The sequence below is a fragment of the Rhinopithecus roxellana genome, chromosome 12, assembly GCF_007565055.1.
Source record: "Rhinopithecus roxellana isolate Shanxi Qingling chromosome 12, ASM756505v1, whole genome shotgun sequence".
NCBI classification, from domain to species: Eukaryota; Metazoa; Chordata; class Mammalia; order Primates; family Cercopithecidae; genus Rhinopithecus; species Rhinopithecus roxellana.
The window spans coordinates 121,642,180-121,653,969 of NC_044560.1; the positions used below are offsets into that span (position 1 = coordinate 121,642,180).

The 11,790-nt window shown below is 54.9% G+C and overlaps 1 protein-coding gene across 4 annotated transcripts; it reads right to left on the reverse strand.

The window, feature by feature from the left end:
* Positions 1 to 43: 43 nt before the first annotated feature.
* Positions 44 to 11,370, reverse strand: MZF1 (myeloid zinc finger 1). 4 transcript variants are annotated; one of them, XM_030913015.1, is made up of 7 exons: positions 10,054 to 11,370; positions 8,865 to 8,924; positions 7,971 to 8,406; positions 7,340 to 7,523; positions 6,513 to 6,583; positions 6,296 to 6,416; positions 44 to 1,625 (listed from the first exon to the last, which is right to left on the reverse strand). In XM_030913015.1, the coding sequence occupies exons 3-7, from the start codon at positions 8,364 to 8,366 to the stop codon at positions 193 to 195; spliced, it is 2,205 nt and encodes a 734-aa protein (XP_030768875.1). In that variant the 5' UTR covers positions 8,367 to 8,406; positions 8,865 to 8,924; positions 10,054 to 11,370; the 3' UTR covers positions 44 to 192. The 4 variants fall into 4 exon arrangements, with proteins under 4 accessions (XP_030768875.1, XP_030768876.1, XP_010359484.2 ...); XM_030913016.1 differs by lacking the exon at positions 10,054 to 11,370 and adding an exon at positions 9,549 to 10,003; XM_010361182.2 differs by lacking the exon at positions 8,865 to 8,924.
* Positions 11,371 to 11,790: the final 420 nt, after the last annotated feature.

The window sequence follows — 11,790 nt, forward strand, 5'->3', positions numbered from 1 at the left end:
GGTGGGGAGTGAAGGACGCACAGGTGGAGAGGCACTGAGTGGGTGGAGACCCAGTTTCCATCTACTGTTTATTGGACACCTACAGTGGCCAAGCCCTGGGCGGACCTGCTTATACTTATGTAATCGCCAGCCTTACAACAACCAGGTGAGATAGGTGTTCTGACCACGGCGGAGACTGCGTCCCGACTGGAACTACTCGGCGCTGTGGATTCGCTGGTGCTGAATGAGCTTGGTGCTCTGGTGGAAGCGGCGGCCACAATCCTGGCAGGCGAAGGGCTTCTCTCGTCGGTGGGTGCGCAGATGCTGCGTGAGCGTGGGCCGCTGGCGGAAGGCCTTGCCACACTCAGGGCATGCATAGGGCCGTTCACCCGTGTGGATGCGCCGGTGTTGGGTGAGGTTGGCGTGCTGCCGAAAGCTCTGGCCGCACTCGGGGCAGGCGAAGGGCCGTTCGCCCGTGTGGATGCGCTGGTGCTCTGTGAGCCGCGAGACCTGCGTGAAGCCCAGGCCGCACTCGCCGCAGTGGTAGGGCTTCTCGCCCGTGTGTGTCCTCTGATGACGCGTGAGCTTGAGGCGCTGGCTGAAGCGCTGGCCACACTCGGGGCAGGCAAAGGGTTTCTCGCCTGTGTGTACGCGGAGGTGCTGCGTGAGCGTGGGCCGCTGGCGGAAGGCCTTGCCACACTCGGCACAGGCGAAGGGTCGCTCCCCGGTGTGGATGCGCCTGTGCTGCGTGAGGTTGGAGCGCTGCCGGAAGCTCTGGCCGCACTCGGCACAGGCGAACGGCCGCTCGCCACTGTGCACGCGCCGGTGCTGCAGCAGCACTGAGCGGCGGCCGAAGCGCTCGCCGCACTCAACGCAGCCAAAGGACTTATCGCCTGTGTGTACCGCCTGGTGCTCCAGTAGCACGGAGCGCCGCGCGAAGCTCTCGCGGCACTCGCTGCACGGAAAGGGGCCGGGAGGCTCGGGCGCACCAGGAGGGGCCGAGGGCTTAGCGCCAGGGCCGGGAGGATCGCCGTGGATCCGCTGGTGCTGCAGCAAGTTGGAGCGCTGCCGGAAGCTCTGGCCGCACTCAGAGCAACGGAAAGGCTGTTCGCCCGTGTGCACTCTCCGATGCTCTTCCAGGCGCGCGCTGCGCACGAACCCCTGGCCACAGTCGCCGCACACGAACGGCCGCTCCTCGGTGTGCGTAAGCTGGTGGCGCAGCAGGTGCGAGCTGCGGCTGAAGCTGCGGCCGCACTCGCTGCACACGAATGGTCGCTCACCCGTGTGTATCTTCTGGTGCCTCAGCAGGTTGCTGCGTTGGCTGAACACCTTACCACACACATCGCAACGGCCGCCCCTAACCACCCCACCCCCAGTGCTGGGGCGGCCCCGGCTCCGGCCCCTGGGGGAGCGCCAGCGGGTGCTGACCAGAGCAGGGCCCACACCACGGCAGGGATCCTCGTCCGTGGGGTCCTGCTCGCTCTTCAGATCGCTGGGGAGCACAAGCGCATGCGCAAAGCCACCTTCGCGGGAGGGTGATTGGATCTGGCCCGAAAGGCCAGCCATGCCGAGGTCCCAGGGGACGTGGAGGTGAGGGCTTACACTATCTGGACCTGCGGGGACGCTGTTCAGCTGCAGCGCAAACCCTGTATGCACAAGGGGACCATTCATTCATGACAAAATGCCCACCGTGCCCGGACCCACGTCAGCCCTGGGGACACAGTGTGAACTACAGGGACCTGAAACTGACCAATGAGGCAGATGGAGGTGACAAAGGCAGGGGTAGGGATTCTATCTGTACAGACTTCCATGATGAGGTGATAATGAGACAGAACCCAGTGCAAGGAGGAAGACTGGGCTTTGTGAAAAAGCTTTCCAGGTCTGATTTAAGTTGGAAAAAATCATTTTTGGAAGGGCTGTAGGGCAAGCGTGGGGGCACTGTCTAGGTGGAAAATGATGGTCTGCAAATGCAGGGAAGTGAGTGGGTCTCCAAGGCTGGAGGTAGAGCCAACAACAGTAAGAGGGTGCAGGCTCCTGGATGGTGGTCTAGGGTTTGGATGTGCCTTGCTTGTGATGTCTGTGGGGGCATCTGAGGAACACAGATTTCGTGCAGGCTGTGGGGAAACCTGAGCAAGGGCTCTGGGGCATACACATGGCACACAGAACCCAGGGCCTGCTAGTGATCAACACAGGGGTGGATGTCTACAGAGGAGAGAAGTGGGTCCCAGCCACACTGAGCACTCTAGCGTCTGACGCTGGGAGGAGGAGGAGGTACCAGCAACTGCAACTGAGAATCAGGGCCTGGAGAGAGTGGAAACCTGGAGGAGGTTAAATTAAGAAGACTGAGAGAGCAGCGAGGGCTTTTAGTGGGTGAGAGAAAATCCATAAGTCGCCAAAGAAAAGTCAGATAATTAGAATACATCAAAGGAAATCAGCAAAAACCACATCAGAGTCAAAAGACAAATGGCTAAAAAATAAAAAAAATTAAATTTAAAAAAGGGCAAATGGCAAACTAATAAACTCTCCACAGGCAAAGGGCTAACTAACCTCCCGAGTAAACAGCTACAATAAATCAGTAAGAAAGATCAATAACCTCATAGACACACGGGCAAAGGATGTGAACAGGACAGGAAATGTAACTAATGCTTATATCCCATAAAATATACTCCATCTCCTCCTAGTAAGAAAAACGCACCCTAGGGCTGAATTAATCCGCCATTTCCACACCCTGACTGCAGGGACCCAAGTGTTCCTATGTATTGCTGGTGAGCATAAATGGGAAGACAGTGTGGCAAAATCCACCAAAACAGCAAATATCCCACACTTTGATCAAGTAATTCCATGTTTAGGTACTTCTTCAACAGTTGTGTTCCTCCTCATACTAAAGATTACAGGCGTGAGTCACCGTGCCCAGCCCATGTATGTTTTACAGAAGAGGAATGGGACTGGGCGGGGTGGCTTACGCCTGTAATCCCAGCACTTCGGGAGGCCGAGGCGGGCGGATCACGAGGTCAGGAGATCGAGACCATCCTGGCTGACACGTGAAATCCCATCTCTACTAAAAATACAAAAAATTAGCTGGGCGTGGTGGCTGGCGCCTGTAGTCCCAGCTACACGGGAGGCTGAGGCGGGAGAATGGCATGAACCTGGGAAGCGGAGCTTGCAGTAAGCCGAGATGGCGCCACTGCACTCCAGCCTGGGCGACAGAGTGAGACTCTGTCTCAAAAAAAAAAAAGAAGAGGAATGGGCCAGGCGCAGTGGCTCACACCTGTGATCCCAGCACTTTGGGAGGCCAAGGTGGGTGGACCGCCTGAGGTCGGGAGTTCGAGACCAGCCTGACCAACATGGAGAAACCCCGTCTCTATTGAAAAAAATACACAATTAGCCAGGTGTGGTGATGCATGACTGTAATCCCAGCTACTTGGGAGGCTAAGGCAGGAGAATTGTTTGAACCGGGAGGCAGAGTTTGCGGTGAGCTGAGATCGCGCCATTGCACTCCAGCCTGGGCAGCAAGAGCGAAACTCCATCTTAAAAAAAAGGAATGAATCTGTGTCTGTAAATGTTTTTGCTTCTGTATGTACAGAATCTTTTTAGAAAGACACATAAGAAACAAGCAATGTTGGCTGCTGGAGAGTAGGACTGTGTGGCACAGGCAGGGAAGGGGCATTCCACTGTATACTGTCTTGTGCCTTTTGAAATCCTAACATATGAATGTATTAGCTATTCAGAATGTTCTCCTGATGAAGACATAAAAAAGACCTCTCTTAGCCAGGTGTGGTGGCTTAAGCCTGTAATCGCAGCTACTTGGAAAGCTGAAGCAGGAGGATCACTTGAGGTCAGGAGTTTGAGAACAGCCTGGGCAAAATAGCAAAACCCGGACTCTTTAAATAAGGCAAGACTCCATTTCATAAATAAATAGATAAACCTCTCTTGCTGCAAAGAAAAGGCACAGTTTTATTCCCAAGATTCCTTTTCTTTTTTTGAGACTGGTCTCATTCCCATTGCCCAGACTGGTGTGCAGTGGCACGATCCCAGTTCACTGCAGCCTTGACTTCCCTGGCTTGGGTGACTCTCCCACCTCAGCCTCCCAAGTAGCTGGGGCTACAGGTACGTGCCACCATGCCAAGCTAGTTTTTTGTATTATTTTTTAGTAGAGATGGGGTTTTGCCGTGTTGCCCAGGATGGTCTTGAACTCTTGGACTCAAACAATCCACCTGCCTCGGCCTCCCAAAGTGCTGGGAGTACAGGCATGAGAGACTGCACCTGGCTAAGAAGATTCTGCAAACTCAGGAGTTGGAGGCACCTGATACCTCTGGCCATGTAGGTGAATGGGCAGGGCACCAGCCAGGCTGGAGAGGCTGTTTCAGAAGCAGATGCTGGGCAGGGCTGCTGCTGTGGGCTCTGTCCGCACAGAATTCTGAGCCAACAGTATGTACTGCCATGATTGACTTCTGGATTTCTTCTCCCATCCTGGCAGAAGGCTATGTTAAGGGTGAGAAACCATACTGAGAAAGTCAGGGTTGTTAGGTAAACAGTCCCATTGGACGCTGAGATGTCAGTCTCTCTCCCAAGGATGCTGACAGGAGGCTGGAGGTACCTTCCTGTAGGATTCAGACGATGGAATGAAACATGCTTACAGTGGAGAATGCCCCCAAAGTGGCCTAGCCACATTGCCCTATGGATCTGTTTGCAGTATGCACTCATACTCAAGCTGCTTGCTCACATTCCCTAAGGAAAGGGTCTCCTTGGGGAGTGGGGTTCCCCCATGTCCCTTCCAGCCAGTAATCCCCACATCTACCTGCTCAGAGCTGTCAGCCAGATTTGTGGTGCCCCTCTCTCGCATATAAGCCAAAACTAGGAAAGAATAGAGACCACACTTTTTAAAAAAGTTACTGCTGTTCTCAGAGAAATAAGGATAGACATTACAAGGGAAAGAACAGGAGGCAGCTAAAAAGATGAACATTCAGAGGATGAAAACACTCTTGGAAATTAAAAATATGCTAGAAGAGGCCAGATGAAGTAGCTCATGCCTGTAATCCCAGCACTCTGGGAGGCCGAGGTGAGACGACCACTTGAGCCAGGAATTTAAGACCAGCCCTGGCAACATAGTGAGAACCTGTTTCTACAAAAAAATAAAAAAATTAAAAATGAGCCAAGTACAGTGACACATGTCTGCAGTCCCAGCTACTTGGGAGGCTGAGGCAAGAGGATCACTTGAACCCAGGAGTTCGAGGTTACAGTGAGTTATGATGGCACCACTGTGCTGTAGTCTGTGTGAAAGAGTAGACCCTAAAAAAAAAAAAAAAAAAAAAAGCTACCAGAAATGAAAATGTTAACAGAAGGTCTGAAAGATACAAGTGAGGAAATTTCCCGGAAAATAGAGTAGAAAGATGAAGGAATAGAAAATTGGAGTGAAAAGAACATAAAAGGATTCATCCTAGAGGCCAATAGCCAAGTAACAGGCATCCCAGAAACAGGGAACAGAGCAATAGAATGGAAGGAAATAAACATTTCAAGGCAGTTTCTCAGAACTGAGAGATGTGAATTTCAAACTGAAAAGGCTCACCAACAATAGTGATCAAAAAGGTTTGTGACTGTATTAATAAAAAGAATTCTTCCAGCCAAACTTCAATCTAACGTTGAGGGTTAGACAATGTGTTTCTATGGGACATCTCAGAATTTTATCTCCCACACCAGAACACCCAGAAAGCTCCACTAAAACAAAGGTGTGAACTAAGAAAGAGGAGACCCTGGGTCTCAGGAACAGGAAGGAACAGAACAGAAGATGGGGTATGGGGGAGCCTGGATGATGCCAGACAAAGGTGGTGGCTAAGAGGTAGATGGCAGGGGGCCTCTGGCCTGTAATGCCTGCATGATTGGGCAGGATTCCTATCCTGTGTCAGGGTCCCTCCTGCCCACCTGCTCTGTCTGTTAACCTGCTGTCCTTGTCAGGTCCCAACCCTACCTGTCTTGATGCCTGACTAGCAGGATGCAAGCCCAGGAGGCCATCCAAGATACCAGGACTGGGAGAGAATGTGGGTATGGGGAATACAGGCCCTACTTGCAAAAGGTTTTACTGGGGTGGGGAATTTCTACAAAGTAGAGGGACTGTGGGATCAGTGGTAGTGGTGGGTGGCTTTTTTTGAGGACAGAAGATGCTAGAGGAGGTTGAACCTTACATGGGATGATCTAGGGAATGGGGAAACTTGGAGATACTGGAGTGAGAGGGCTGCCTGCATAGAGCGAGGAGTGGGGTCAGCGGAGATCGTGCTGTCCATGCGGAGGGCCTAGTCCCACCACACCCCATTTCACTTACCTGGGGAGAAGATGTCCCCAGCTTCCTCATGCCACAGGGCCCTGGGGTGCTTCCTCCATGGGGGACCCTCAGGCCCAGTCTTACTGTGGAGAAAGTCCTGGTCCAGCACTGTCCCACATCCCTGAAATCACAGTGGTCACTGCTCATCTGTGCCTGGCTGGGCTCAGGGAGCAACCCCCAGGGAAAGGAGGAGAACATGGACCTGGGCAGGACTTACCTGGGCCTCCTCAGACAGGAGAGTGGGTACAGACTCCTGGGTGGCAGCTAGAGGCCCAGACTCCAGGAAATCTAGAGGAAAACTGGGATCAGGCAGCCTGAGCGAGTTTCCACCCCACTGCCCTTCTTAGTGGTGTGCCAGGTGCTGGGATGCAGAGAGGAGGGATTCCTGGTTGTGGGCTTGGGTTGGGGAGGGCAGTGCAGGGTAGCTGAGGGTCCAGCTTAGGGGCTAGGTGAAGCAGAGTACCCTGGAAGGCCAGGGGTTGAGCTGCAGTGGGATGAGATGGGCTTAGGTCTGTGCCCCTGTAGCCCTACGTGAACCATGGAGCAAGATGGTCAGTGGGGATCAGAGGTATTGTACAGGGGTCCACACAGGAACGGCAGGGTGTGAGCAGCTAGTTCAGGTGCCCTGCCTGGGAGGTGAAAGGAGTCATACCCCTAACACTACGAGGTCATCCCTCAGCAGCTCCTAATTATACCTCGGCCTGCTGTCTGTTCCCCAGTGAAAAGCAGATATTGCCTAAGAGATCTCCTTGGGGACTGAACACCACATGCCATCAGTGCTGGGAAACCCCAACAGCCTGCTCCATGCCAGGGGGTTCATGGGTACAGGGCTGTGGCAGTCAGGCTTGGTGTGTGAGGGGTAGTGACAGCGCTGGCTGCAGTGTAGGGGAGACCTTACTGGGTGGAACGTGGGGGCTGCTGGCACATGGAAACCATTCCATTTATGACAAACTTGGCCCAGTGGACTTCAGACTGACCGCTCAGGCCAGGATCCCTGGCCCACCCAACCAGACCTTAGGTGCCGCCCACACTGCATGCCCTCACCTGAGTCCTCTGTAACCTCTGGCCCCTCTTTCACCTGCAGGCCCAGTGGTGCTTCCTGCACAGTCCTAGGAGGTGTCTTGGTCACAGGCTCTGGAGTTGGAGGTTCAGTTTGAGGTAGGGGCTGGAAACTGGAGGGCTCCATCTTCTCTGATAGGACCTCCTGGCCCTGCACCTGGACTGTGACCTGGGGAGATGCCCCCACCATCAGAGGTCCTACCAGAGAGTAAGGCTGGCCGCAAATCTCACTGTACGATCCCAGGGGCCCGCCGTGTAAATACCTACTGACTAGGTCCTCCAAGGACCCACCTCCCCTAGTCCCTGAGCAAAGAACGAAGGGACCACCTGCAGTCCCTCCCCTGCTCTGACACCCAGAGCCTTGCAGTACCTTCCCCATATCCCCCTAGCCTGCAGCTCCTATGTCCATGTGACTGCAGGTGATGCAGGAATGGGCTGCAGAGTCTGGCCCTGGAATCCCTTTGCCCTGGGCAGCCTTGCACAGAGTCTCTGTTGCAGGTGGCCACTTCTGTACCACAAGGGAGAATGTGTGTCTGGCAAAGCATGGTGCTACCCAGGGTGAGGCAGAGCTGGATGATGCTCTAGTCCTGAACCCCATTCATGGTCACTCACTCACCCATCTCCGGGGTTCGCCCGGCTCCCGGCGCAGCCCATCTACTAGGGCGGCAGCCTCCTCGGGGCTGCCTGGCCGCTTCCCCTGCATACGGGCCTGGATCTCAGGGGGCAGTGCGCCCAGGAACTGCTCCAGCACCAACAGCTCCAGCATTTGCTCCTTGGAGCGTACCTCTGGACGGAGCCACTGGCGACACAGCTCTCGGAGCTGGGCCAGGGCCTCTTGGGGCCCTGTGGCCTCCTCATAGCGGAAGCACCGGAAACGCAGGCGTGCAGCTTCAGGGCCTGGGTCCCATAGGGCAGCCTCACCCTCCTCCTCAGAGTCCTCTAGCTTCACCATGACAGGCCCCTCATCTTCTGGGGGTGCTCGGTCTGGGGAGCCCAGCACCGCAGGCCTCATAGAGGGTACCAGGTCAGGTATCTGAGGCCAGTGTCTGCCCCTGGTGAAGAAATAGGATGAGGCTGTTGCAACAGGAGTAGACAGTGAATGCTTCACTACCTAGTGTATCCTGTACTGTTTGATCCTCAGACCTACCCCATGTGGAAGGCAGATGAGGAAAGAAGCAAAGAAAGGCCATTCACACCCCACAGACTTACGCAGCTAGAAGCCCTCCCTTAGCCACCTGTATCCCTGGTCTTCTCTCCACTTGGGCCTGTGCAAAGTCTCTGATAGACTCCCTGCTCCAAACACAGGCTTTTTTCTTTCTTTTTTTCTTTGCGACAGGGTGTCACTCTGTCGCCCAGGCTGAAGTGCTGTGGTAAGATCATGCGTCACTGCAGCCTTGACCTCCCAGGCTCCAGAGATCATCCCACCTCAGCCTCCCAAGTAGCTAAGACAACAGGTGTGTGCCACGACATCCGGCTAATTTCTTAATATTCTGTAGGGATGGGATCTTACTATGTTGGCCAGGCTGTTCTTGAACTCCTGGGCTCAAGCAGATGATCCTCTTGCCTTGACCTGCCAAAGTGCTGGGTCTTAAAGGTTTGTTCCACCATGCTGGCCCACAGGCTGTTTTTTAGGTCTAGAAGACACTTCTCTCCCCTGTATCCTTCCCTTCTTCTACATGTGCAACCTCATTCCTGCGCTGCAGCTCTCTCTTTTACCAGGTGGATGGCATCTATACACCTACAGCCTGGGCATCAGCATCACTGCTGGCATCTCTCCCCACCCAACACCAGCCCTCACTTCACCTTCTACTCTCTCATCTACTTAGATTTGGCTCCTGAGTTGGGCCTCACCATCATTCCCCTCTCAGCCTTGAAGCCTCGCTCCACCTAATCCTCCATGTCAACCTGTGCAGTCACCTGTATGGCTCAGCCCCAAGGCAGCACCCTCTCTCCCTACTCAGTCTCATCTTCTGAGCCCAGCATCACACTACACAATGTCCCATCTCAGCTTCCTGATTTAGGTGGGGTTGGAAGAGGATAGGGCAGCTTCGCAAGGGGTGGGAGTGGGGGTCGGCAAAGGCTCCAAGACTGCTGGAACAGGAGCCTGCAAGGAAGTCCCGAGATTCTGATTCCGCCCATCTTCAGGTCACTGTGCCTTTGAGAACTTGTTTCCGCATCTGCAAGTGGGGCTGACCTCCCTCCTCGCGCTGTTCCTCCTGCAGCTGCGGCTTTGTGAAGGAATCTGCGTTATGAAGGGGATGGCGCCGCAGAATCATCCCCCCGTGGGTGGCATTGATTTCGAGGGCCACCTGATCCTGGGGGCCAAGCCTCCACTCTTCAAGGTGCCAAGTCAACCTGAAACCCTGGGAGAAACTTGGGTCATAGCCAAGATGGTAGGTACCCACGGAGGGTTCCGAAATACACTTCCCAGAAGTCCAGGCGGCAACTTCCGCTCCAGCGTGCCAAGGTAGGTCGTGAAGACGCCTAGGCAGCCGGGGGCGGGGCTCCCAAAGGCTGTCGTCGTGGCAACCAGCAGTGATTGACAAGCCTCTCGCTCTAGCCCTGGGCGCTCCCGTAAGGAGTGCCCGGATTCCTTCCCTGCGCTCCCGGTCTCGCTGGGCAGCCGGAATCCCTGAGTCTGCAGCCACCACCCCGGTCCCCACCCTAGCCCTCCCGGTTCAGAGGACCCCCGCCCTCACCTCGGCGCTCAGCGAGCTGCTCCGCGCTCCTGAGCACGCGCAGTCTTCGACTTCCCCACCCGCTGGACTACGTCTCCCAGGATGCTCCGCGCACCAGCTCGCGCGCCTCCTTGCCCTTCCCCCACCCTCGCCTCCGTTTCTACACCCTCTCCTCCCGTCCCCTAGCGGTGGTCGCAATCATCAGGTCACGCTCCTGGCCGCTTCTTCCCATGCTCCCCGCCTCGAATCCGTGCGTCGACATGTGCAGCCTCTCGGGGACAACAGACTGCAGTACCGCCTTCCAGATCGCGCATGCCCCCCACCACGTTTTCCTCAATTCTCTACGGGCCTTCCTGAGATTAGCAGCGTCCTGCACCAATCACGGCCGTCATTGGAACGCCGTCGGCGCCCCACCGCGTCTCCATGGCAACTCCCTGCAGGAAGGGGGCCTCTGCTACTTCCTAGGCCGCAAAATGGAGAAAGGCTTGGCCCGATGCTTTCCGGGAGGTGTACTCGGTAGGGTCCTTCGTGTGCACGGGCGCGCGCGGCGCGATGACGTTCCTCTGTGATCATGCGCGAGGGGCGGGCCCTGAACGTCTCCATGGTAACCTGGGGACCCGACCCGACACCGCCTGGGCAAGCCAGAGACGTGGCGGGCGTTGGAAATGCAATGGGACACGTGGGATGAGGAGGTGGGGAGTGGTACTGGGGCAGATAGATGCCGATCGATAGAAACAGCGAGGAAAGACAGAGACAGAGAGACCAGAGACTCAAGGGCAAGGAGAGACGAAGGACAGGCGGGAGGAAGAGAGAGACAGACCCACAGACTGGGAGGGCCGGAGACTCGACGCGAGGAGAGACAGTGAAAATAAGTGAACAAACATAGAAACACGGGTCCAAGTTATAAGAGGGCTGAGTGGATCAGAGGGTTAGGACCGGGCAAACGGGTGTCAGAACAGTTAGCAAGAGAGAGGCAGATCAGAAAGGGATGCAGATGAAAGAGACACAAAGAAACGCAGAATGGGTTCACAGAGACAAGAAATGCAGATATCCAGACTCACGAGGCAGACAAGAAGGGAGAGGGACAGAGACAAGAAGGGAGAAAAGGGACAGATATTATAGATACAGTAAGATGGACTGACAGTTTTCAAAGACCTAGAGAAAGATGACAGCACGAAAAGATGGAGAATCAGAAGTAGAACTGTTAGGAAAACTTAGGAGTCCAGATGCTGTCCAGTTAGATGCTACCTTGTAAAGGCTGATAGATTGCAAATGCTTTCTGCCCATTGTATCGCTTTGTAGCCCACTAAGCAGTTTTGTATCCGACTTCGTGCTTTTATTTCGTTTTGTTTTTTTTGTTTTTTGTTTTTTTTTTTTTGTTTTTTGACGGAGTCTCGCTGTCGCCAGATCTCGGCTTACTGCAACTCCACCTCCCGGGTTCAAGTGATTCTTCTGCCTCAGCCTCCCGAGTAGCTGGGACTACAGGGACGCACCACTACACCCAGCTAATTTTTGTATTTTTAGTAGAGACAGGATGGCATCATGTTGGCCAGGATGGTGGCGATCTGTTGACCTCGTAATCCGCCCGCCTCGGCCTCCCAAAGTGCTGGGATTACAGGAGTGAGCCACCGCGCCCGCCCGACTTTTTTTTTTTTGGCAGTCTCACTCCGTCGCCCAGGCTGGAGTGCAGTGGTGCAATCTCGGCTCACTGCAACCTCCCTCTCCCAGGTTCAAGCGATTCTTCTGCCTCAGCCTCCC